At 42.4% G+C, this 27,590-nt stretch overlaps 1 protein-coding gene across 2 annotated transcripts in view; it reads right to left on the reverse strand.

Annotated features, from left to right (window-relative positions):
- Positions 1 to 1,164: 1,164 nt before the first annotated feature.
- The window catches only part of DLGAP2 (DLG associated protein 2), a 157,999-nt gene continuing 131,573 nt past the window's right edge, over positions 1,165 to 27,590 (reverse strand). For both annotated transcript variants that reach the window (XM_033143005.1, XM_033143004.1), the window contains exons 10-12: positions 13,856 to 13,947; positions 5,106 to 5,258; positions 1,165 to 1,419 (exon numbers count right to left, since the gene is read on the reverse strand). In XM_033143005.1, coding sequence (XP_032998896.1) covers positions 1,201 to 1,419; positions 5,106 to 5,258; positions 13,856 to 13,947 — 464 coding nt within the window. In that variant the 3' untranslated portion in view covers positions 1,165 to 1,200. The remainder of the gene's footprint in view (positions 1,420 to 5,105; positions 5,259 to 13,855; positions 13,948 to 27,590) is intronic.

Genomic DNA, 27,590 nt, shown 5'->3' on the forward strand with positions numbered 1-27,590 from the left:
TTTTTTAAATTTTGTTTTAAAGGATACCCTGAAAACTCAATTGATATAGCATTTTGAGACTTCAAATATTACACGTTATGTAGCATCGCTTTTGAATTTTTAAAGAAATCATGTTTGCAAACGAAATAGATACAACATATTTTTTTTTAAAAAAAACCTGTTTAAAATGTAGTGAATGTTCCAAAGGAGTTAAAATCGAACTTTTCACATCTTGCTGCAGAAGATCTAAACTCTTAAGGCTTCCCTCTTCCCTGTTTTTAATTACTCAAGTCCCACTCTTTTTGCATTTCTCCTTCTGACTTCGGGACGCTTCTCCAAGTGGATATTTCTCTCTAGGCTGGACTTCCCCAATATGAAAATATTTCCATGCTTCTTTGTTCCTGATGAACGTTGGAGGTTAATGGCTGGATATCCCTGTTCATCTCCAAAAAAAAAAAACTCAACTCAATATGAGATGATAGGCCTACTGTTATTTTGCAGTAACAAAGATGAGCAGAATGGAAGAGCACATGGGCAGAAATTTTAGCCAGATACAAGGCAAGGGACTAGGAGAGGAGAGAGAGATGGGTTCTTTCTTTCTTTCTTTCTTTCTTTCTTTCTTTCTTTCTTTCTTTCTCTTGACATTTGTAGCACCTTCTACTTGGAATAGCTAATGCCTCTGGTGAATGGTGAGATGCACCCAATTGAAAGTCTGTTATTCTTATCCCTAGATATCACATAATTTATAAAAATATAAATAACCAAAAAAAAGTAAGCTGGGTTCCATCTCAAGAGGTGTTTCTAGTTGTCCTCTGAGAACATATTGGATAAGTAAGGTCTCAAGAAGCCCTATCCTTTGGAGCTGATTGTTCAGTCTGATAATAAATACCAAGGGAAGGAAAGGAAAGGAAAGGAAAGGAAAGGAAAGGAAAGGAAAGGAAAGGAAAGGAAGGGAAAGGAAAGGAAAGGAGAGAGAAATGGAGAGAAAAGAACAGCAGTTCTTGCAAGAGGCTCAGCAAATTCTGAGGAAATCGAAAGCATTCCGCTGTGCTCGTAGCACAAAGGAGACGACACCAAGGATCATTCAGTAGGGGAAATTGTGACCAAAGGCAGGGGGGAAATGAGCAGGGAAGAGACAAACTGTACAAGCGTTTTGCTTTCATTTTGTCTTTTTTTTTTTAAAAAAAAAAAAGATGGAGAAACTATGCAGTGTTCTAGTCCTCAAAGCCTTGTTTGGGCCTCTGGGATATAGATCTCGATGCTGTCTGCACGCTCTGTGGCTGAATTCTGCCGGAAAGAGGCCGCTCGCTTTGCAGCCATGAGCCGCCTCCGGGCTTCTTGGCGCTGTCTGTCAGGCAGGTCTAGAGACTTCTCTCGCGTGATAGGGAATTTTCCTTTGGGGGGCTTCTTTGGTACTGGAGGAGGAACCTTTCTTTCTTCCTAGAATGAGCATTGAAAAAGAAGAACGAGAATAAAAGGAAGTGAACAAAGAAGCCAAAGAACATCAAGCGCTACTGTAGAGCAAGTTCCGACATTTGCTAATGCTTCTGTGTGAAATGTTACATGTCCGATGCGGTTGCATGGAAGAAGTTGTTGTTGTTGTTTGTGGTGGTGGTGGTGGTGTGTGTCTATATCTATCTATCTATCTATCTATCTATCTATCTATCTATCTATCTATCTATCTATGAGATATGCAGTGTCCAGACTCTATATTTAAAAAATATTTTACTTTCATAAACACAGTGCTTTTTTTCCCCTAAGAAAATGTTTAGGGGTACTCTCATTTTGACTCAAGAAAATCACCATTTTATAGTTCAAAATGGGAAAAATAAATACAGTAAATGGACAAAAGTACAAAGATTCACAAAATGTTTAGGGGTACCCCCTGCGTACCCCCAGAAAAAAACACTGCATAAACATAAAATTTAGAAGAATATATTTACAATCTCATGCTCAGGTTTCTCCCTATTAATGTTTAGGGATATCCTTTGTTTCACTTCAGACAGATCACACTAACACACACTGTTGTCAGCTGTATCCTGAGAAACCTCTCTCAGCAGCCATTTTCCACACACAGAGAGAGAGAGAGAGAGAGAGAGAGAGAGAGAGAGAGAGAGAGAGAGAGCAGAAGCAACAAAAAGTTAAAAAACGACAGTTACTGGAGTAACAGTCACAACAGAATGGAACACCTCTCTCCTGTGACTCGCAGTCAGCCAATCACATGAGAGCTACTGCCAAACCTCATGCTAAAAATAAACAACAATTCAACATAAGCAAACATTCCCATTCAAGGAAATTAAACCATTATCCTTAACAGAAGTAACATCCGATGAGCTCCATTCTGGGTCATAAGTGCTGTTTCCCTGTGGAGAACAGCCATTGGGTGCATGGAAGCTGAATCATGTATGATCAAAGCATACACCAATGTTTCCCTTGTTGTCAACCCCCGGCCCTACATAAATATAAGCTGCAGAATGTTTTCTTTTCTATTTGTGAACATGCTCGTCGCAAGTAAATCCAAAAATGGCATCCATTATTAAACCCATGGAAACCCCCAAAGAGATTTCATTAATGCTGGCAACCTTGCTGGATCAATTTGTGTTTACTTTTCTTGGAAGCAGAGTGGAATACTTATTTTCCACAAGGTCCACTTGCAACCCTATTAAAAATTGCTGAAGCTTGTTCAGTCTTTTGGAAACAGAGGGTGCTATTGATTTCAATCAGAGAGAGTGTGTTTTAAGCACATTTTAACTCTCCCACTGAAATCAATAGGACTCAGAAGTGCCTCCTTTTGACTGGATGGCACCCAATCTTCTTCCCTACACGGAATTACATATTCTCAAGTTGAGGGAGTGGTGGAAAGACTATCTAAAGGACTTGCTTTTTAATTTGACCCATTATACTTTGTTTGGCTTCTGATAAATATGGGATTGTAGCTGTGTGCTCATCTCTATTCTCTTCTCTGCATTAAGACTCTTAACATTAGTTATTGTCAGGCACACCCTAGCATAAGAACATAATGTGAGCCTATGACCAGGAAAACGGCCCATCTAGTCTTGCATCCTGTTTCCACAGTGGCCAACCAGATGCCTGTGGGAAACCGGCAAGCAGGACTAGAGTGCAAGCACAGTCTGCACACCTGCAACTCCCAGCAGTGGTGTAGCATGGGAGGGGGTGCACAGGGGCAGTTGCCCCAGGTGCAAAATTGTTAGGGGTGCAAAATTTCAACACCCAGTGCTGCCTCAATACAGCTGTGCACTTCCGTTGTTGGTCTCCGTTGAAAATGGCTTCTCCATGCAAACCGGGAAGTGACCTCTTCAGACAACAGAACAGCTCTTCTTTTCTTATCTCTGCAGCTGCAACCTCCTGGGTGACGTGGATGCCTTAGGCAGTTCAATGCACATGCGTACCTGGTCTGTTTCCCTTCCCTCCCTCTGCACAGCCCTGGGCACTGGCAACCCACACTATGCCACTGATTCCCAGCAAGTGGAATTCAGGAACATACTGCTTCTGGCAGTAGATGTAGAACATAGTCATCATGATTAGTAGCTAGTAGCAATTCCAGATTAAGTCCTTGCTTTATCAAAATATTCCATCCTATGTCAGGATTTCCCCATTGCATTTGGCTACAAGTGCAGCTCAACTTTTCTGCAGCTCTGTTCATCTCTATTAGATTACTCTTACTTGTACTGCTACCTGTGTAATGTTCAATGTCTTTGAGTTTCTTCAGCAAACAATGGAAAGCTCCCAAGCTATATATAAGAATATAAGAAGAACCCTGCTGGATCAGATGAATGCCTGTCTACTCCAGTTTGCCACAGTGACCAAACACCATAGGCTTCTCATATGTGCCTGCAAGCAAAACATGAGGGTAGGATCACTCTCCCACTGTTGTTTCCAGCAATTGGTATTCAGAGGTAAATTGCCTCCATGATTTTCCAATATATAGCCAGCATGACTAGTAGTCGATGACCAACCACCTAAGAAGATGAGGAGCTTGCTTTGGTTACTGGGAGTTTGGATGGACGCCATGAGTCACCTTGCATCAGTATCTGTGTATTATTATTATTATTTAATTCTGATCTGTTGCTCTGTACTCTCTCTGTTTTTTTGTGCGTCTTGAGCCCCTCTGTATAAAAAGGCTGCTTTGTGTTTCTCCATTTACTAGAATAGGGAAGCAAAAACCTAGCATAACTTTCCCCCCTCCTGGCCAAAGTGGATGAAATGAACAATCCTTCTAAAGCCCCTTGTGTTCAGCTTCTCTCTCTCTCTCTCTCTCTCTCTCTCTCTCTCTCTCTCTCTCTCTCTCTCTGTGTGTGTGTGTGTGTGTGTGTGTTGTGTGTAAAAAAGTTTCCTCCCCCCCCCTCCAGGTTTGGGAGATATCCTGATACGCCTCCAAACTACCCATAGCCCTACTGACATTGTTTCCAGGGATAGGAACACCAGATTCCAGCCTCAGAGAGGAAGACCTGATGCTTCTAGTGAGCCATAGGATTGCTGGGTCTACAAAGAATGCGGCACCTATCTATAGTATAGTCGAGGATAGGATTAGGACCAACACAATTTGGGCAGTAGATGTCATGTGCGCTTCCTCCTGTGCAGCCACCCCTCAAAATTAATCTTGCAGAATCAAAGACTCAAAGCATCATTTAGACCAAATAAACTACAGTTTTGTCAACATTAGGAATTGCCCATTAATGGAGAGTGGGCAAGCATTGCTGATCCATATTTTACTCTATTTACTCGAGTCTAATGCGCCATCGAATCTAATGGGCAACTCAATTTTCAGAACCTTGAAACCAAAAAAAGTATTTGCTGGCAAATGTAAATGTGCCATCGAATCTAATGCACACCTTAATTTTTCGCAATGTGCCATCGAATCTAATGCACACCTTTATTTTTTGACAAAAAAGGTGATTCTAGTAGATATGGTATTTTATTTATTTATTTATTTATTATTTTACTGCTGGAACTCCCCCACCCACCCACTAAAGTACACTGTGAAATAACTGGCTGAACTGGGAATAAATTCAAACGTGAAAGATCAATGAGATGTTAGTAACACAAGAAGGTTGCACATGTCAGTGCCAATTGAAAAGGAGCTCATCTGCACATATTTTGCTTACCTTCCTTTCAGGTGATTCTATTATTTTCCATTCATTCAGTTTCAGCTGGTGTAGTTCATCAAACTTCATACTGACATCTTCAATTGAAAGCTGTAACAAGTCCCAGAATCCTGCTAGATCCTGCGAAGTCGGCCGTGGCATTGCACTGGGATCCTGACATAGATACAACAAAAGAGGTTTAATTCACTTGGGAGCCAGAATGTAAAATATTTTTGGAATGATGCGAAGCTTTTCACACAAAACAGGTCTTTCCTACATAGTGCAAAAGATATGAATACTCTTTCCCCAAACTTAACTATGGTTTGGTTGAATTTGGATCAGAACCAGGGTACATATATGAGAAAATGGGTGCAAGATATGGATCAAAGAATAACCATGGAACTGGATTGGGGACAATTTCCATTCTAATATAATTTCAGGAGACCTAAGGCAGAACTAAGGGATGCGGGTGGCGCTGGTGGATAAACCACAGAGCCTTGGGGTTGCCAATCAGAAGGTCAGCGGTTCAAATCCCTGCGACGGGGTGAGCTCCCGTTGCTCGGTCCCAGCTCCTGCCCACCTAGCAGTTCAAAAGCACATCAAAGTGCAAGTAGATAAATAGGTACCGCTCCGGCGGGAAGGTAAACAACGTTTCCGTGCCCTGCTCTGGTTCGCCAGAAGCCCTGACCATTAGGTCCAGTCGTGGACGACTCTGGGGTTGCGGTGCTCATCTTGCTTAGTCATGCTGGCCACATGACCCGGAAGCTGTACACTGGCTCCCTTGGCCAATAAAGCGAGATGAGCACCGCAACCCCAGAGTCGTCCACGACTGGACCTAATGGTCAGGGGTCCCTTTACCTTTACCTTTAAGGCAGAACTTATAAAAACCCCTCTATCGGTGGTATTTAACACCTTATAAATGGAACTTAATATACAAGTTAGGGTTGGATAAATGTTGGAAATGTGGATTGAACAAAGCAGATTACATGCATATCTTTTGGAATTGTTCTCAAACAGAAATATTCTGGAAATCAGGCTAATATCTATTATATGTTAGTAACCTTGGAATCTAAAACATTTCTGCTTGGCTATCTAAAACACACAACCGTTGGTCAACAAGGGGATTAGTCAAACAATAATCAGTTCCTAGAAATCAGGTTCCCCATTTTAGCTTTATGTAAACAATAGAGTGGGTGCAGAGTCAGTTGTCCTGATGGCAGCAATACAAGAACATAGAAGACAATTGAGAATAGATGAATTTATCACAAAATGTGCAATTATTCTGAGGAATCGTACATCATTTTCTGGTTAAGTGTGTTTATTGGTATGAGATATATATCTATGTATCTCTATCTATCTATCTATCTATCTATCTATCTATCTATCTATCTATCATCTATCTATCTATCATCTATCTAATCTATATGAATGATTATATTTTCCAGAAACAAACAATCTAAGAAAAGGAAGGTGGTGTCTTCTAATAGCCATGACACCATAGAAGTTCTAGAAAGAGCTTCCATTGACCAGGAGGAGACACTTTAAACATTTTTCAACAGACCCTTCTTGCTATTGATGACCCCATTCACATATCCCTTCTCCTTTCCAAACGTCTCCTGTGAGCCACTCGTAGGGCTCTTGCTCTACCATTTATCAATCTGTGCCTTAGGGGTTTCCTGTCAAAAGCCAAACATGTTTTGAGGAGACTTTTGTGTTTTTCAGAATTAACTTTGCTACTTAGGAAATCCTTAGTGGAGGAGATGGGAGTGGCTAATGCTAATTTATTTTTTCGTTTTACATGTAATTCAACCAATAATTTGTTAATTTTATATCTCAGTGCAGCACGCGTCAAGTGCATAGTATGTGCCAGACCATTAGAAATTGTTGTTGTTGTTGTTCAGTCGTTCAGTCGTGTCCGACTCTTCGTGACCCCATGGACCAGAGCACGCCAGGCACACCTATCCTTCACTGCCTCTCGTAGTTTGGCCCAACTCATGTTAGTAGCTTCGAGAACACTGTCCAACCATCTCATCCTCTGTCGTCCCCTTCTCCTTGTGCCCTCCATCTTTCCCAACATCAGGGTCTTTTCTAGGGAGTCTTCTCTTCTCATGAGGTGGCCAAAGTACTGGAGCCTCAACTTCAGGACCTGTCCTTCTAGTGAGCACTCAGGGCTGATTTCTTTGAGAATGGATAGGTTTGATCTTCTTGCAGTCCATGGGACTCTCAAGAGTCTCCTCCAGCACCATAATTCAAAAGCATCAATTGATGGAGATTAATACAGTTTTGGTTATTGCAAATGAGATTTAATCCACTTGCAGCATTTAACAGAAGTCTGGCAGCTTGTGGCACAGTCTACCTGGCAAAGGGTGGTATTTCATCATATTTGCATTGCAGATATTCTTCACTTTATCCAGGGTTATGCTTTATATAATATATATACCGCCATGACTATTAGAAATAGACCACTGTGGTTTTCCATTCCACCCTAATTTAAGGTGGTGATTTTTTTACTTCCTTAGTGATTCCGCTGGAAACAGTGAGTTTGTGTTCTGCATAGCTGCCAATGCTGCTCTTTCATTGAACAGCTCTTGCTTTACATTCTCTGGGCCACAAGAGGGCTGCCTCCTGCCACCAAAATGTATATATAAATCGATAATGTGCAATGCTCCACACTAATAACATCTGCCCCAAAAAGCATAACACTGGAGATACTTCGTCTTGAGGCACCCTTAAATTTGATCTTATCCAGAAACTCGTCTTTCCGAAAACAACAACACAGAAATGCAGCTTGAAATAAATTGATCTACGTCCAGAGGGAAAATAGCTAACAAAAAGGGCATGGATTATATTTGCACTTCTGTATTGGTCTATAACTGCATTGCCTTGAGCTGTGATCTCATTAGAATTCAGAAGGCTAGTAACATCCATCTCTGGTATGTGCCTACATGAAGGAAAAACCCTGGTTTCTGCAAAGGAGAATCTAATATGTATCTGTACACACACACACACACACACACACACACACATCTTTGTTTGTGTATATCTGACTACGCTATTAAGAATAATGCACCAAATTCACTTTTGAAATTACTTAAGGTGGCACTCCTGGCCTAAACATAAATCAAATGAGAATATCGCCTATCTTGCAGTTAGGTGGCTTAAGATGAATGATTTTGCCACCGTGCAGCAATTTTAGAAACGCATTGCAATGGAATCCACAGACGACAAGATCATATCAAGGCACTATGTCTGCAATTGACTCCAAAGCTCTTTTGGGAAGTTTTAAAAAATCTGGCTTGCGGAAGCATAACAGACTTAGGGCAGATCTGCACTCATGGTTTTTAACGTTACGTAAGGGTTAAGGAATGATAACGCTGATAGACACATGGCATCCTACTTTTTATGTTCATAATGCGTTATTACCTTGTCTTTTTATCGCTTTATTTTTTATCGTTTTATGCTGCTATATTGGTGAAACATTGCTCATATGTAGTGTTTAACTTTTTTTTTACTGCATTCATGCTCTAAATATTCATATATTCATTCATTCATTCATTCATTCAATATCTACTTTGAACTTCAAAAAAGGGTTTTATTCCTGGGGTAGCTTACAATTATCATTATCCATTTTTTTAAAAAAAGTATGACATTAAAAATAAATAAATAAATGTAACAGTAACAACCCCCTAGTCCCCAGCTGTGTTAAAAAGTCAAGTTCTGAGAGACTAAAACTAATTAAAAAAAAACACCATGGGAAAATCTGTGAAATGTTTTCTTGTTGGGTGAAAAAAATAAACAACAATGCGGCTGGTAAAGGCAGGTGGCAACCCCGCTTCCTCTCACCTGTCCCACTACAGTGTACACCTGGATGGGGATGTGGTTGGGCAGGGTGTTGGTAAGGTTGAGGCTGCATAGAAGCACCGCCCAAGCCAATTTGGTACTCCCATGGGTGCATCTGTCCCCGCCGCTCATTCCATGCAAGATGCAGCAATGGCGGCAATGGAGGGGCCACTCTGCAGCTCCATCCCATGGCCCCTGCTGCAAGGAAGGAGCCAGGCAGACACCACTGAGGAGAGCAGCACCCAAAGGAGGGCCTACCAAAGAAGACAGGCTGATATGGGGGGAGCTAATTCTGGTACCGTTGCCCACAGCTCTGAAGGGAAGTGTCAGCATTTTGAGTCAAGCCTGGAAATAGAACAGGAAGTGGGGCAGCTGCTCATTGTTGAGACTCAGCCTCAAGATTACAGGGACGATAGGTCAATTTGTGGAAGTGTTCAACTTGGAAACTGAAATCCATTGGTCACTTGCTTTGCCCTTACTTTGTCTCATGCTGGTGGTGCTATTACAAAAGCATTTGTGATGTTCAGTTGCCCTCCTAGTGAGACTCATCCCATTTGCTCAGATTCTCTTTGGCATTTCTGAAGCCAGGAAATATGAAACGTGCCAAGTCTGCAATTGATTTGTGCTCCATTCATAAAACAGTCCTCCCTCCTTCCCTCTCACAGCCACTCACCACATACCTTCCTGCGGGGGGGGGGGAGGTTTGGAAGAACCTGCCACATTCTGGCAAGCTTGGTTGCTACGGTGTGTTTCTGAGGGCCGAACTTCATGTGATGTTAATTGCATGAGAGGAGCCCTTAAGGAATGTATTTTGCTGTAGTTAAGATGTAAATCAACAAGCCCCCTGTGCATCTATTTACTCTTTTTTTAAAGTGCACATGAAATGCATTCACTCAATTACCATCAAGTCTGCTTTCGCCTCGGCTCTCCTTTTCCCAAAAATGTTTATTTTTATTTATGTCCTGCACCATCTGAAGAGATGCTGCTGGACTTCAGTTTCCATCACACCTGGATGGAGGTCAGAGTCCTATAATATCTGGAGAGACACAGCTTCCTCACCTTGGTGTTAAGCTTCAGACCAGCAGGGGAAAAGAAAAAAGAAAAAGAGCAGTGGATGAAACAGACAAGCCTCCATCTCTGAAAGGCCTTACAAGCAAAATAAAACAAATACCGGTAAATGGGACTGGAGGACAAGTAGCGACGGAATGCTAAAATGTGGTTGCACGCAGAGCCCCCAAACTGACCACTGAATGGTAAATGAATGGCCATGACAACAGTCTGAGATTTAAAATGGCCACAACTTAATTGATTTCAGATATAGGAAGCCTTGGCAAAGACCCTGGGCATGTATCCCCTCAGCCCCCTGGGGGACTGAGGCATGACAGGGTCTATTTGGGGGTGGAACCATCGCAAAACGCAGGTTTACGCAAATGGCACTCTAATGCTGTGGGGAAGCTCTATGGCCCGCTAGCCCTACACACTTGGCTCTTTGGACAGAGACTTCCTTCCACACCCCTCTAACTGGGTTTCCTGTTAACACCGCCACATGGAACAGAGGGTGGGGGAGTCACCACTTCATGACACCCCAATTGGATGAATGACTTTAGGATTCCGCCCAAGGCCTTAGCCGCCAAAGTTGTTACTAGCGCTATGGGGAAGGCGAAACCTGCAGAGCAGGGGGAAATTCCTTCCCAGCCCCGAATACGACAACTGTCAGTAGACCATAGCAAAGCCCACCTAGCTGAAAAGGAATGGTTAAAGCAAATAAATGGGACTGGAGGACAAGTAGAGATGGAATGCTAAAATGTAGATACAAGCTTCTCCATATGACAGTTCTGAAGGATAGGTAGGTGCGACTCCCAGGTGATCTCGCTGTTACAAATTAAGGATCACAACGTACTTTAAAAGCTGATGGTGTTTTGATCATCAGGAAATTCCAGTGCTCCACATGCAATGAGGAAATGTGTAATAGACAGCATTATAGTAATGTTTCCGTCGGCAGTGATCAAAAGCAGCGACTCTTCTGAAAGTGTTAATGGAGGCGTCGATTACAAGGACGGCGCCTGAGAAGCGAAAGCCTTGGAATAAATATGAGCAGGGCTGGTGCTCTAACGTGGCATGCTTCAAGCCTGGTAGATCACAAAGGGCAGCAGGTTGTTCTTGCTACCCCTGACTGTTGCCACGGTGGGGGGGGGGTAATCTTTCGCAATATAGCGCCCGGTGCGAGGCCAAATATTGGTGCCCCCAAATGGCTCTTCTCAAATATGGATCTTCTCAATGTTGTGTCCTTTTGGCTCTGTGCCCTGTGCGGCGGAACTGCCTGCACCAACCTAAATCTGGTGCTGCTGCTATAGCCACACCATGTTCAGCATTCAGCCAACTGTGGCTGCTATGAAAGCAAGGGCGTCCACCATAGCTGCTGCTGCTGCACACTCACCAACTCATTGACTGGGCATGGACCAATGTCTTCACTGGAATGGCAGCAGAGCCCATGTCTCCTTGCTCAGAGGACAGAGTCCCACCTCAGAGCGAGGCACTGTGGTTGAGGTGACCAGGGAGAGCGCCTGCATTGCTGCAGCTTTGCCGCGGCAGTGGCAGACGGCGACAAATTTTTCGAAGCCTCTGCTAAACAGATAATTTAACAGTATTTGACACCACTGCTGTGGAACTCCAGGGGTTCCTGGAGGCCATCTCAGTTGCAATGAGAAAAGGACCTTTTTGCAGATTGTGACATTGAGTGGCAAGGGTGGAATTTGCTGCCAAGGAGTGTGGTGGAGTCTCCTTCTTTGGAGGTCTTTAAGCGGAGGCTTAAATACCTCCAAAGAAGGAATGCTTTGATGGTGTTTCCTGCTTGGCAGGGGGTTGGACTGGATGGCCCTTGTGGTTTCTTCCAACTCTATGATTCTATGATTCTAAGGCAAAGCTGCCATTAGATGCAGCCTAAGGGATTGGGAATCCTATTGCATGGGATTGGGGGTGTCCCCCCTCCCAATATACATAATGTGGCCTTCAGAGAACTGAAAGAGTAAAGCTGCTCATTCAAGACTTTAGGGAAATGTGGGCAGTGGGGAAAAATGACCAGCATGGTCCTTAATCAGCTCACAAACCAAGGCATATGGGTGAGTAACCGCAGCTCAGAGCTCTTCCAGCCAGCATGTTTTTCAAAACACTCATTGTTTTAACCAAGTCTCAAACAGAATGAACGCCTTGTCATGTCAGAAAAGGTTATGCTGCAAATATTGCAGAATGATTGATTAAAGTAAGACAGATTTATAGGTCACATCCTCTAATGGCAACAGAAGCATTTATTTAATTCTCTCGTAATAGGGTAAGGATATGTAACAGGAAGCCCTGTCCTTTACCGGCAACGCATCCTGGCAGAAGTTTCCTTCACAGCTAATTTAGGTCTGTAGCAGTGAAACAGGAGTGACAGGAAAAGGTACCTCAAGGAAGAAGTGCCGGCTATCCTGGCAGGTTTTGTGCCGCAGTCATTGTATTGAACTACGCCACTCAGGTTGATTCTGCGAGCCTTTCGCCTGCCACTAAGACTAGCAGCTCCTGCCAACCTAGCAGTTTGAAAGCACGTCAAAGTGCAAGTAGATAAATAGGTACCGCTCCGGCGGGAAGGTAAACGGCGTTTCCATGCGTTGCTCTGGTTTCGCCAGAAGCGGCTTAAGTCATGCTGGCCACATGACCTGGAAAAACTGGACAAACAGCTCCCTTGGTCAGTAAAGTGAGATGAGCACCGCAACACCAGAGTCATCCACGACAGGACTTAACTGTCAGGGGTCCTTTACCTTTACCTTTAGGACTAGTAGCAAAACAGCTCATGTGACTTGCAAGTGAGCCACCCTGCCAGGAGAAGAAAACAACAACTTCTGCAAGCACAGTGGAACTTCACCTCCCTCTCCTTCCTCCTTTCTGTGCTCTCTGCACTTCTACAAAATCTTCTCCAGAGCAGTTGTTTTTTTAAGGAGGGGGGAGGTTCTTGGGGGGACTCTGGGCAGCTTCCAACATATATAAAAAACACAACAAAACAATTAACATTAAAAAAAACTTCCCAACACATCTGCCTTCAGATGTCTTCTAAAGGTTGTATAGTTACTTATCTCCTTGGCATGGGGGGGTGGGTCACATAACTCCATACCCTCCAACATTTCTCCCATGAAAATAGGGACGTCCTAAGGAAAAGCATTCCAGGATCAAATCAGAAACTGGGATGGTTTCTGTAAATCCGGGACACTGGGAGGGTCTATGCTTGAAGCACTTGTTTCAAACACACCATGATTTAATTGCATACAATTCTTTCCTCCGGGATTTTGTGTGCATGTCTCTCAAGCGTCAAGCCGGGTGTCCTTGGAGGAATGAAACTTTCAAAAACAACTTCTGCAAGCACATTGTTGTTGTTGTTGTTCAGTCGTTCAGTCGTGTCCGACTCTTCGTGACCCCATGGACCAGAGCAGGCCAGGCACACCTATCCTTCACTGCTTCCCGCAGTTTGGCCAAACTCATGTTAGTAGCTTCGAGAACACTGTCCAACCATCTCATCCTCTGTTGTCCCCTTCTCCTTGTGCCCTCCATCTTTCTCAACATCAGGGTCTTTTCTAGGGAGTCTTCTCTTCTCATGAGGTGGCCAAAGTACTGGAGCCTCAGCTTCAGGGTCTGTCCTTCTAGTGAGCACTCAGGGCTGATTTCTTTGAGAATGGATAGGTTTGATCTTGCAGTCCATGGGACTCTCAAGAGTCTCCTCCAGCACCATAATTCAAAAGCATCAATTCTTCGGCGATCAGCCTTCTTTATGGTCCAGCTCTCATTATGAAATATTAACTTGGGGAGATACCCCACCTATGGCTTAAGAAGATGATAACAGACAAGGGAGAAGAGGAAGTAGAGACACATCTGCTGAGCAATGTTTAAGAATGTCGACTTACCAGATTCTGTTGACATAGCCAATAGAATTGCTGGAATTTCTGAGACATGAGGAGCTGAGCACTTCCCACGGCGCTCCGGATCTTACCTAGAACTGAACAGGCAAGGTGGTTACCGTTAGTATGGGTCTGAAGCAAAAACAAAAAAGCAAAAAACAAGGCACCAATACTTTTGTGTTAACAAAAATGTTAAGCTGGAAAATCCTGTCATTGAGAACTCCCCCCCCTTTAAACCGTGTTCAAGAAAGTTAGAAACCCAGAGGTCCTGTTGTAACTGTTGTCAAATTTTGTCAAAACCTTAAAGAAGAAATGCACTGGGGATGGTGGGGCGGGGGGGAAGGAAATGAAATTATTTTCTCCATTGGTAAAAAAAATTAGTGAAATCACACTTGCAAGGTTGGGTAGGGTTGTTGTTGTTTTTTTTGCTAGATATTGGTTTGGTTTCTGCACTAGGTGAATCGCTATCCTTTGCTCACTCATCTTTTTACAGAGGATCCTTATGCAGTGGCAGCTGATGCCCAATGGACTTGGTGGGACTGCTAGGAGGTTGCAGAGGCATGGCGAATGAGAAGTCACAGAGGTATGGCCAAGTTCTTCTGGTTATCCCCCTTGCAAAGATAGACTTAAGCATCAAAGTTGCTTATTTTCTAGGAGAAGGGTGAGTGTGGCTCCCCACCTGTTCTGGTTCTCTCCCGTCTTCCACCTTAGCAAATAAACAGCATACACTGATACTTTTCAGTTTTAACAATCCTTAGCACCTACTTTGGTTCAGAAGGGGGTCACTGCTGCCCCCATTTCTAAATTGGGTTCATGCCGCAATAACGGTTCACCACTCAGAAGTAAGCCTCACTGAACTCCAATGGAGATTGTTCCCTGGTAAGCATGAACAGGATTGAAACCTGAATAGGTTGGTCTTAAAGGTAGGGACACAGGTGGCGCTGTGGGTTAAACCACAGAGCCTAGGGCTTGCTGATCAGAAGGTCGGCGGTTCAAATCCCCATGATGGGGTGAGCTCCCATTGCTCAGTCCCAGCTCCTGCCCACCTAGCAGTTTGAAAGCACGTCAAAGTGCAAGTAGATAAATAGGTACCGCTCCAGTGGGAAAGTAAACGGCATTTCCCTGCACTGCTCTGGCTCGGCAGAAGCGGCTTAGTCATGCTGGCCATGACCCGGAAGCTGTGCGCCGTCTCCCTCGGCCAGTAACGCGAGATGAGCGCCACAACCCCAGAGTCGGACACAACTGGACCTAATGGTCAGGGGTCCCTTTACCTTTACCTAAAGGTGTCACATAGGACTTTTAACAAGGGAGCCCATAACTGACATGCTTAATTGGCATTGTAATTAGCTAAGAAGTTGCAAGGTATCCCATTAATAAGGATGAAGGGTGAGATCCAACGGCACTTTCCACATTTACTACGGTAATTATAATGTTATAGTTGCTGCCTGATCCGATGTTTTTAAGAGTGAATTTGTAGCTTATTGCACCTTTGGTCAAATGCCACTGTTATTAAGAAAGTGAATTTAGGGTTTACATTTCCACACTAATGGCAGGTTCTGGCCAAACTCTGGCCAAAGTGCTGATTTTGACCTACAAAAGCCTTAAACGACTCAGGACTGCAATACCTCAAGGACTACCTCTCTCCATATGAACCTGATCAGACCCTGGGATCATCCTCTGAGGCCCTTCTTTGTGTGTCTCCTCCATGAGACATCTGGAGGGTGGCAATATGAGAACAGGTTATGAACATGCAGGTATAGCCATTTAAAAACTTATTAATTAATTAATTAATTAATTGGTTGCCTAGTATTCCAGAATTCTGATTTTGTGGGAGTATAGATTGGGAGAGGAGCTATGTGTCTGCCTGAGGTATGACGAACCTGGTTACAGTGAATAATTTTTGTCTGCAGCTAATGGTTGCTGCTGTGAGCTTTTATCTCTCTTCTGATCTGAGCTCGTAAACTGGCAGCTCTCACTGGTTGGAGCAAAGTGGCACAAAACAGATGTCTCCCAAACCACACCTACCGACCCACTAGCTACACAAATGGAAATATTGTGGAGCCATTTCAGATCTTTCACAAGAGTTAGATCTTTCACAGTAGTAGAATCAGTGGGGTTTTGAGTACAGTATTCCAATGAATACTAACTGAATAATGATGGCGTTGTGTGGCAGCGCACACACACAAATTAAGAAAAACAGCAACTATGCCACTATAAATTGTAAGTGTAGAAAGGTTCTCAGAGGTGATCCACTGAAATCATTAACATTGGATCTCACCCTAACTTACAATATGTTCAGCAAAGCAAATAAGCTTTATTTTGGGGGTCTTTATTAGAAATGCTTACACTCTGTTCTGGGATCAAAGGTGAATTTTTGAAAACTCAGCACATGTTTTTGCATGCATAAGTCAGTTGTTGCTAAGTGCCATTGAAATAAACGAGACTTATAAAGTATGAATAGCTCCCATTACATTGTTCTCAGTGTTACTTGGAATGCAAATCCTGCTGTTTTCAGTAGAGCTTACTCCCAAGTAAGTGTGTGTAAGGTTTTTAAGCTAACGTTTGTTGGATTTTGCCTATATGGAAACTGAAGAATATATACAGGTCTCAGATATGCGAATAAATAAATAAATAAATAAATAAATAAATAAATGTATTTAAAAAGTGGCTGATAGACAAGATTGCTGAATCCTGAAACTCTGAATTTGGGTTGGTTCATTTCTTATTTCAACTCAACAATACTGACAGAGGGAAAGGCTGCTTCATTTGTGAGGACTTACAGGCTTAGCTATTTACCCTTCCTTAATTTCATTAACTTGAAAGGTGTAGGATTGCAGCCATAGTCACCAATGTTCCCCCCCCCCTTTTAATTAAAATATTGCTCAGTGAAATGTGTTAGCATTTGACCCAGCTTAATGAACAGAATAAGGAGAAATTAGCTGAAGAGGAAGGAAACGGAATAAGAGGATGGAAGGGAAGATGCTAAAATAGCAGATGGATTATTCTAACACATATTGCTATTGCTTTTTTAAAAAGTTACTTAAAGCTGTTGAGTTAAATAAATATCTCCAAGTGGGGATTCATTAATGGACATCGATTTCTGCTTTCTTGTGTGTAAACATAGTTTATTCCTGTTTCCAAGCAGCCTCGTCCTGAAAACACAGGACGAGCTTAAAGCAAGCATTATAAACATGTCAGTTGCATTGAAAGTTTAAGGAGATCAGAGTTAATCCAGTCAACAGAGGTATCTATAAAACACAGACATAGGTCCCTTCAAGTACACTAGGAACTTTACTATCAGGAATTATCACGCCTGGGTCATGACAATCTGCCGCAAATAGTCCATTCCATTGATTCTCTCCCCTCTACACAATTACTATGGCACCATTATCCCCAGTACAGTGGTACCTCCAGTTATGAACGGGATCCATTCCGGAGGCCTTGCCGCATCCTGAAAACTTCGTAACTGGAGGCGCCCTTCTGTGCACGCACGTGGCGCAATTGAGCACTTCTGTGCATGCATGCACGGCGAAACCCGGAGGTATACACTTCCAGGTTTGCTGTGTTTGCAACCCGAAGTTTACATATCCAGAGGGATGCATAAGCAGAGGTACGACTATACATCCCTTTGGCTGTCCCTGCAGCCATCTCCCCATGTATTGGGGGTTGAATGTCTGCAATGGGGGTTCTCCTCTACTTGAGTAGACTCCAAGTGTGACACAGAATCCTGATTTTTCAAGCTATTTTTCTTCTTCTTCTTCTTCTTCTTCTTCTTCTTCTTCTTCTTCTTCTTATGCTTCAAGCAGTGGTGGAGCTGCAGTCAAAGGAGCCCAGTGGCATTTCGATTAGCTATAGAACGATCCAATAGGAATGAGTCTATGGCATGATTCTTGGGGGCAATGATGCCTGCTCCCACTGGCCAGTAGGGAAGGAATTCAGTCCAGTTCACATTTATGGGCAAATTTACTGAATCCACACTTTCTGAGACAATTCGAGAATCAATTCATCTGAATTTTGCAATGTGGCTCTACATCCAAGTAGCGTGTACACAAGGAAGAATTGTACATAATAATTCATACGTTGGTGAAAACAAGCACACAAAATGCATTTTGTTGGGGGAAATTGATTTGTAAAGATGTGCACATGCAGCAAAATTGCAAACAGAGATGTGTCTGTTAGCAGAACTGCATGCTGAAATGCTGTTGAATTACCATAAGGATTTGGCAATTTTGTTTCAAATCACATATAGACGTGGAAATGTGAGCAGCTGAATGTAGGAGTAAAAAAAAAAAAGGAAGGAAAACAACATTGATAAGTTTGGACATACCTACTAGCCAGCATGGGCAACTATCTCTCTCCCTGGGAACAATGGAACACCATGGCATAGGATGCCTTTGCAGAACACAAAAAAATGAACCACTGCTCACTGCGACTGTGTAGCAGTTACACTCCTCCCTGGTCTATTTTTACTCCTGCACCACACTTCACATGTTGTGTGACCCGAGGCTTGTGGCTAAGCTCTCTCCTTGCAAACTACAAACTCAAACCAAGAGCAAACTGTGCACTATGAACAACCATACAAAGTAGGCCCCAAAGTTGAATCAACGAAATTCATCACAACAGATTACATGGGTACACATAAGTGAACACACCACAAAGTGGCGGTCAAATTTTAGGCTGGCAGCTGGAAAGCATGGCACGGCAGTTGGAAAGGATAGTGGAGTCAGATAAAAGGATTATTTTTCTTTACTGATACTGTGAATGAAGAGAACTTGACTCAAGAACAAAGAAAGTGGATTCTCAAGCAGCATACCTACTTTTGGGCCAACCTGAAGTGTTGTTTCCATTAGGATGTTCCAAACAGTGTGGAAAGAATGGAGGATGTTTAAAGAATATTTAATGAGTAATGGTATAAACGGAATCCTAATGGCAGAGGTAGCCTGAACCGTCACACAAATAAGATGAGACAAGAAGATTGAGAAATTGAGCAAACGTAAATATATAACTGTACACTATATTAATATAATAATATAAAATACAGTGAGAATAATTGGAAGTTGGTATTAAGTAAATTGAAATGTTTTCATTTATTTAATTTATTAGTTTTGCATGTATTAATTTTTATTATAAGGGGTATAATGTATGTGATGTATATGTTTTTGTATTTTTTAAACAATAAAGAATTTATATATGAAAAAAGGATGTTCCAAGGGAAACACCTGAGAGCTGCCTTGACTGCAACTCTGCCACTGCTTCACGTGGCAGCAAACTTCTTTTTTCCCCTTCTTTTTTTTAAAAAATGGGGAGTGGGGAAAGGCCCAAACCCTCTGCTACCTCATATTAAATAATGGCAAGTCTCCACATAAAAAGATAATGGATGCTAGACAACTGCTAAAGATTGTCTCAGTCTTTGGGGTGCCTTTTCAATCCACCCTCAAAAATCAACAATGAAAGTCTGGGATGAATAGTCCATGCCAGCTTTTGTTGCAGCAGGCATTTTGAATTGTACCTGGAGTTGAGAAGAAAAGAAAAGCGGAGCTGCTTGAAAACTGGTCAGATATGCTCCGAGTGGCCAGTTTCAGTCAGGCATCAATCTTTCTGCTGCATCTCGAGAGCAATGAAAACCTCAGTAACTTCAATGGGATGGGAGCGAATTCCAATCAAGGTATAAATGGATTGTAGATCTTGTTGCATGAGAGGCCCATCTCGGCAGAAGGAGAGCACACTGAGACCAGCTGAGAATGCCCATGTTAAAATGAGCTAAGCATTTACACTTTATGGCACCGATGTTAGCTCTTCACGTTTCAGAGACTTGTTAAAGTGACAGGGCAGGGGAGGGAACAGACTGAAATCTATATCTAAGTCTTGCAGGCCGCTTTTTAAATTTCACTTTGAGTGATTCCTTGTCTGTTCAAGCAATTGAGACACCACCTGGGTAACAAATGGCTCACAGAATGAATCTCGCTTTATGCCCAGGATGCTTGAGGAATTGGATTTCTCTGAATTCTGATGGAACTGACCTGTTGTAAAATGTGCAGATTGAAATGGATGATATCCAATGTTAGTCATATTCAGAGTAGACCTGCTTCCCCGAGGAATAGCCCCATTGATTCTGAGCGACCAATTTCAGTCTGGCAGGCAGACAGCAGTCCTAAACACACTCCAGAAACTGGGCCTTGCTCCCCAAACCCTCTTAACTGTGGGCTTGGGCCAAGTTAGATCTGTGGTTAGGCAAAGAATCATGGACATAGAGAGACAACAGGACTGTACAAGGGCTCCTGATTATAAAATCATAGAAAACAGGAGATACGTAACCGCTCCAGCAACACTACTTCCTCACATCCAGAAATGCAAGAAGGGCTTTCACTCTCACTAGAAGCTCAGCCCTGCCCTCGCCGGTTCTGGAAGGCTCCTATGGAAGAGTCCCTTACGCACAGAGACTTTGCACCTGCCCGTTAGGGGAAATAGGAAGCCCTGGACATATATTTTTAAGATGTCCTTGTGGAGAACTAGCCCAATGCCAGGTAGGGGTTAAATTTTTCTGACAGTTAGAACCCTCAGGGGCGGGCTTAGCCTGGGTATAAAACACCCCTCCCAGTGGACAGTAAGGCAGTTGAAGTATGGGCAGGAGGAGTTAGAGTTAAGTGCGGGGAGTTGAAGTTGAAGTGTGAGTCAAGAGATAGAGCTGGGAGTTTAGAGTCTTAGGTGGATGTTAGCAGAGAGGATAAAGAGATTGTGAAACGCGTTGTTATTGATATTTAGTTAACTATTAGAGGTATTAGGCCGGTAACTTTTAGAGGTATTAGGCCGGTATAGGACAACTGTTATAAGCTTATTGAACAACCTTTATTTTATCAGCAACCACAAGCTTTGTACGCAATAAACATCTTTTTAGTTCACAATATCCTCGTCTGTGGTGAATGAAGTAAGCAGGATCCAGCTAGTAGTCTGAAGGGCTGCCGCTGGGGACTGTTTGTCGTTGGTGCAGCACTCATAGACCGTAAAACGTCCGGGGGTGGGCTGTACAGGGCGAAGGGCCCGCGACATTAAAGTGGTGGCAGCGTCGGGACGAAAGATAGACATAAAGTGGTGGTCACGTTGAGATCAAAGATCTAAAGTGTTGGCAAGAAGTGCCAAGGTACAAGAAAGATTTAAGGGTGACGCATTGTGTGAAGTGTGAGGCTTAAAGAGGATTTAAGCAAACTTCAGTGAGACTCTACAATCTAGTCAGGAAGGGGATCGCATACACCTGGAAAGGGAGAAGGGAAATTCAGAGAGGAATTACCTGGCCCTAGGGTGTGGTGTGATAGCGCCTAAGACTGTGAGATTGTGAGAGAGTTACAAAGATACTTTGCGTTTGAAACTATTTCAGGCAGAAAGGTTTATAGTGAGAGGTCGGAAAAGTACGCTGGACAAAGTGCACTGAGGTAACTTTAGGCGTGACTTTGGACCTAAACTGTGGAAACTGAGCCTGGAGAAATAGTTTAACTGAAACATCCTTGATTTAAGTACAGAAATAATACCACCAAATAAATAGAAAATGCCACCTAGAAAGACTAAAACAGCTCTTAGGGACTCACAAGTAGAAAGCTCTGAAGAAGAAAATGGGGTTTCCCAGATTGAGGAAACCAGTACTGAAACAGTTAACAAAAATCCTACTGAGGGGACGAGTTTTAAAGCCTCAGAGGAATTTGAAAAATGGAAACTTGAGAAGGAATTTAATTTGAAAATCGAACTAGCAAAGCTAGATATTGAAAGAGAAAGGGAGGCAATGGCACTGAAAGAGAGAGAATTAAGGTTACAAGCTGAGGCAAAAGAGAGAGAATTAAATATTGAGAGAGAGAGAGAAAGAGAGGCAATGGCACTGAAAGAGAAAGAAATGACCTTAAAGTTACAAGCTGAGGCAAAAGAGAGAGAATTTAAGTTACAAGCTGAAGCAAAAGAGAGAGAACTGAAAGAGAAAGAAATGACCTTAGCTATTGAGAGAGAAAGAGAAAGGGAGGAAAGAGAATATTTATTAGAAATGAAAAGACTTGAATTATCAGCTGTAGATAATAGAAACAACAACAATAGTTCCACACAAAATCCTAGCAGGGTGGATTTAAAAAGATTCCCTGACTTCAGAGATAAAGACGACCCTGAAGCATTTATCATTTCTTTTGAGAGGGCTTGTGAAGATTTTGAAGTAAAAGATGAGGAGAAAATGCAAATACTGAGAGCTCGTATTAGTGGAACATTAACAGAGATTTATTCTCAAATGCCATCTGATCAATCCAAAGATTTTGAAGCATTTAAACAGTTGGTTTATGTGAGATTCGGAATTACTGCAGAGCAACTGAGACAAAAGTTTAGAACAATAAAAAAAGTGTGTGAGGAAACATTTGCTCAACTAGGAGCTAAAACTACAAATTATTTAAACAAGTGGCTAGAACAGGAGGGGGCCGATTCTGTGGCGAAAATAAAAGAGGTGATTGCATTAGAACAATTTTATGACACGATTAATAGTCATCTGAAGTATTTAATTAAAGAAAGACGCCCTAAAACCATCCTGGAAGCTGCTAATCTGGCAGATGAAATAAATGAAATCCGAGAACACGCTTATGATGCCCCAAAATATAAGGACAAGCAGTGGGAAACAAATAAGTTTAAGAGAACGCAACAGCCCACAAAGTTTACCACAGAAACTGCCAAGAAAATTTTTCCCGCCAATGCAAATGTTCCCCATAACACGCCTATGACAACGGGGGGGACTGAGGGAAAAGTAAATAAATATAGTGAGGGTAAAAGACCTGAATTAATCTGTTGGCAATGTGGGAAAAAAGGCCATAGACAATTGGACTGTAGAACTGAATTCCGAACTAAGAGTGCAAATAATATCCCTCAGAAGCAGACATATTGTGTCCAAACTGTGGAGACAGAGCCAACTGCCAACATGGTTGCCACGACAACCGAGGCCCAGTCAGAGGCTGATGAGTTACCAGTGGCCCAAGTTGTGAGGTGCTATATAATTCAACAAGATGACATGTTATTACACAAAACAGGAGAAGAAATTTGGGTGAATGGTAAACCATATAAAGGCTTAAAAGACACAGGGTCTCAGATTAGTATTGTACATCCTGATTTGTTAAAGCCAGAAGACTTTATTAAAGGCAAAACAATCAGTTTAAAAGGAATATCAAAACAGCCAGAAATCTTGCCAGTCGCATTAGTTAATCTGACATATAAACAATGGTCTGGAAAATGGCAAGTAGCAGTTTCACCAGAAATCCCAGCTCCAATGTTAATTGGGTGGGATCTACTTGACCATGTACAGAGTGCATTTGTGATAACTAGGGCACAAAAACTGCGACAGTTACCTCAGGAGGAAAGGCCTGATACAATTGTTGAACTGACACAAGATACAAGTATAATGCCAGTTACAAATAGTCAAGCAGCTAGTTTTGCAGCCAAGCAGAAACTAGATACAGATTTACAGAAATATTTTCAAGCCACAGCCTTGAATACAGTATTAACCCCGGAAAGCCCGGAGCGGTTTATAGTCAACAATGGGTTGCTATACAGAGAGATTCTTTTAAAGCCTAATAGAGGGGGTAATGAGATCCACAGGCAACTGATAGTACCTACTGAATTCAGAACCAAGATAATACAACATGCACATGGCAGTATCTTTGGAGGTCACTTGGGAATCACCAGAACCAAACAAAGGGTGTCCCAAAATTTCTTTTGGCCTGGGATGGGCAAGCAAATAAAGTTATTTTGTCAAACGTGCCATACTTGCCAATTACAAGGACATGGGCGAGATAAAACGAAAGCACAATTATGCCCCTTGCCCATAATTTCTCAACCCTTCCAACGTTTAGCAATAGATATTATTGGACGACTGCCAAAAGCCAGTCGCAGGGGACATCATTATTTATTGACTATTGTGGATTTTGCGACTAAGTATCCGGAAGCGATTCCATTACGAAACATAGAGACTGAAACAGTGGCTTCAGCTCTAATAAGTTATATGTGTCGGCTAGGGTTTGCAGAACAGATCGTGACAGACCTTGGAGCCTCATTTACCTCTAAACTGATGCAGCGTTTGTGGGAGAGGTGTGGGATAAAACATATCACCAGTACCGCTTATCACCCTCAGACGAACGGATTGGTAGAACGTTTTAATGGAAGCCTGATAAGAATGCTGAGGGCATATGTAACGGAACATCCTCACGATTGGGATGACAATATACAAGCCTTGTTATATGCTTATAGATCCATACCCCAGGAAAGCACGGGTTTTAGTCCCTTTGAATTATTGTTTGGGAGAAAAGTCAAGGGTCCCCTAGATTTATTAAGATTTAATTGGGAAGGACGGCCGGTTGGGGATTCTGAGAACGTAGTTGATTACCTATTTAAATTGCAAAACACTCTCAAACGATCACTAGAACTGGCAGGAGAACATTGCAAGGTTGCTCAGCACAAACAGAAAGTTTGGTATGACAAAAAGGCACGTGTGAGATCTTTTGAGCCAGGACAGGATATTTTATTAATCAGACCAGTAAAAGGGAATAAGTTACAACTGACATGGGAAGGTCCCTTTAAAATCATTTCAAAAATGAATGATGTAAACTATATAATTCAATACGGTGAAGGCAGGCGGGTCGTGCATGTGAATATGATAAAGCCTTATTATAAAGCAGAGGGGTGGTCATTATTTGCTATTAAAGAAGATCCCCAAGACATGCCAATACCTTGTTGGGAAAGGGAGGAGAAACCCTGTCCAATAACTGACATTAAGTTGGACCCCCAACTATCGCAGTCCCAACAAGAAGATGTAAAACAAATTTTGAAACACTATGCACCCACGTTCAGCAATAAACCAGGTATTGCTAAAGGGGTAATGCATCAGATTGATACGGGCGATGCCAAACCCATTGCATTGGCTCCGTACCGGATTACAGGCCATTATATAAAGACCGTAACCGAGGAAGTTCAGGAGATGTTAAAAGCAGGCATTATTGTTCCTTCGAGTAGTGCATGGGCAGCCCCTGTCCTTTTATTAGATAAGCCCGATGGAACTATAAGATTTTGTCTGGATTTTCGCCGTCTTAACCATGTGACAAAATCAGATGCCTATCCTATGCCTAGGCTCGACAATTTAATCGAGAAAATTGGAAGCTGTAAATACATATCTAGTTTGGACTTAACAAAAGGATACTATCAGATTCCAATGGACCCAAAAGATAGGGAAAAGACCGCTTTCAGAAGTCCTATCGGTTTATATGAATTTACAGTCATGGCGTTCGGTCTAAAAAACGCACCAGCCACTTTCCAACGCCTCATGGATAAAGTTTTAAATGGGTTATATGACTTTACAATTGCGTATCTTGACGATATCGCCATATTTAGTAAGACTTGGGAGGAGCATAAAGGGCACTTAAAAATAGTGTTACAAAGAATCCAAGAGGCAGGCCTAACCATCAAGGCGGCAAAATGTCACATTGGGGGCAGTTCTATCAAATATTTGGGTCATATGATTGGGGATGGGCAGATTAAACCCTTATCTGCAAAAGTAGAAGCCATCGCGACCTGGCCGAAACCCACAACCAAGAAGAAAGTGAGAGCATTCTTGGGACTGGTGGGGTATTATCGTAAATTCATCCCCAAATTTAGTGAAATAGCTGCTCCTTTGTCTAGTCTGACAGGGAAAAAAATAACAGACCCCATCACGTGGACAGCAGCCTGTCAAACTGCTTTTGACAAGCTGAAGAACGCACTGATATCCCAACCAATACTAGCTACACCTGATTTTGGCAAGCCATTTACGGTCTACACTGACGCGTCTAATGATGGACTTGGCGCTGTGTTATGCCAGCCGGGAGCTGAGAACGAACTACATCCGGTCGTCTACCTCAGCAAAAAGTTGTTGCCTCGGGAGAAACATCTGTCGACGATCGAGAAAGAGTGTTTGGCCATCATCTGGGCTCTGCAACGTTTAAAGCCGTATCTGTGGGGACGATCATTTGAACTTTGTACGGATCACTCACCGCTGATCTGGCTACGATCCATGAAGACCAACAGCAAGTTAATGAGGTGGGCATTAATCTTGCAGGACTTTGATTTCACCATCAAATCAGTAAAAGGAACCCTGAACATTGTGGCCGATGCGTTGTCTCGAAAACCAGGGAGCCACGGCTGATCCGAAGACAAGCCATCACCACAACGATATTGCATGTCACTGGTACTATGTAATATTGCATGTATATAATGTTCACAACCATATGTACTTTTACTGAAGATGTAACTGTTTATGCTATAGTTAGGTAATATAGGTAAGAGTTATAAAATGTAATGTTTATAGTAATGTTTTAAAATGTTGTTTGTATCAGAGGGATACTTTGGCTAGTAACTCCTCTGATACAAACCTAAAAAGGAGGGAGGTATGTGGAGAACTAGCCCAATGCCAGGTAGGGGTTAAATTTTTCTGACAGTTAGAACCCTCAGGGGCGGGCTTAGCCTGGGTATAAAACACCCCTCCCAGTGGACAGTAAGGCAGTTGAAGTATGGGCAGGAGGAGTTAGAGTTAAGTGCGGGGAGTTGAAGTTGAAGTGTGAGTCAAGAGATAGAGCTGGGAGTTTAGAGTCTTAGGTGGATGTTAGCAGAGAGGATAAAGAGATTGTGAAACGCGTTGTTATTGATATTTAGTTAACTATTAGAGGTATTAGGCCGGTAACTTTTAGAGGTATTAGGCCGGTATAGGACAACTGTTATAAGCTTATTGAACAACCTTTATTTTATCAGCAACCACAAGCTTTGTACGCAATAAACATCTTTTTAGTTCACAATATCCTCGTCTGTGGTGAATGAAGTAAGCAGGATCCAGCTAGTAGTCTGAAGGGCTGCCGCTGGGGACTGTTTGTCGTTGGTGCAGCACTCATAGACCGTAAAACGTCCGGGGGTGGGCTGTACAGGGCGAAGGGCCCGCGACAGTCCTCTTTACGCTGAGATTCGTAGAGAAACCATCAATCCTTTGCTGAAGAGGCTGGTCGATCTTACAGACAAGTCTAAACTAAATTCTCTCCTCATAGGCAAAGTTCATAAAACGACCTGACTGGTAGCCAGATTCTGTGCCCAGATTTGTAAAATCAGATTATCCTCTAGAATAAAATAGCTTTCTGGGGAAAAGCTGAAGTTCCTTTTGGGGCGCTTTAGGATCAGTTTTTATGGTAGCCCAAATCTCAGTCATACGGATGTATGTATATATTTCAATTTTAACACATGAGCTATTGCTGCAATCAATTTTAATTGTATATTTTATCTTTACGAATGTTGTCACTATTGTGTTACGTGAGCTGGTCTCTGACCGTAATAAAATTGCCATCTACCAAATTGCCAGAGTAGATCCATTTAAATCAATGAATTTTAGTAACTCAAGCCCATTTATTTCAATGGGTTTAATCTGAGTTTTACCATATTGGATATCACACAATGTAATCATTCTTCGAATTTTGTATTTCTCCAAATTTTGCGATACAGTTCTCATCTAAAAAAACCCAAAAGCATTAAAATGTGTATTTTGGGATAAAATAAGTGTAGAAATGTGTATAGTGAGATAAACTATGATGCTAAACAGAATTCTGACATTTTAGCTTTATGTTCTAATTGGTTTTCTGTTATTGCTTTCTAAAGTATCTCTGTTGTAGAAGTGGGTTCTTAAGATATATTTGATTTAAATTCCCTGATGGATATGACTAATTTA

The sequence above is a fragment of the Lacerta agilis genome, chromosome 3, assembly GCF_009819535.1.
Source record: "Lacerta agilis isolate rLacAgi1 chromosome 3, rLacAgi1.pri, whole genome shotgun sequence".
NCBI lineage: Eukaryota > Metazoa > Chordata > Lepidosauria > Squamata > Lacertidae > Lacerta > Lacerta agilis.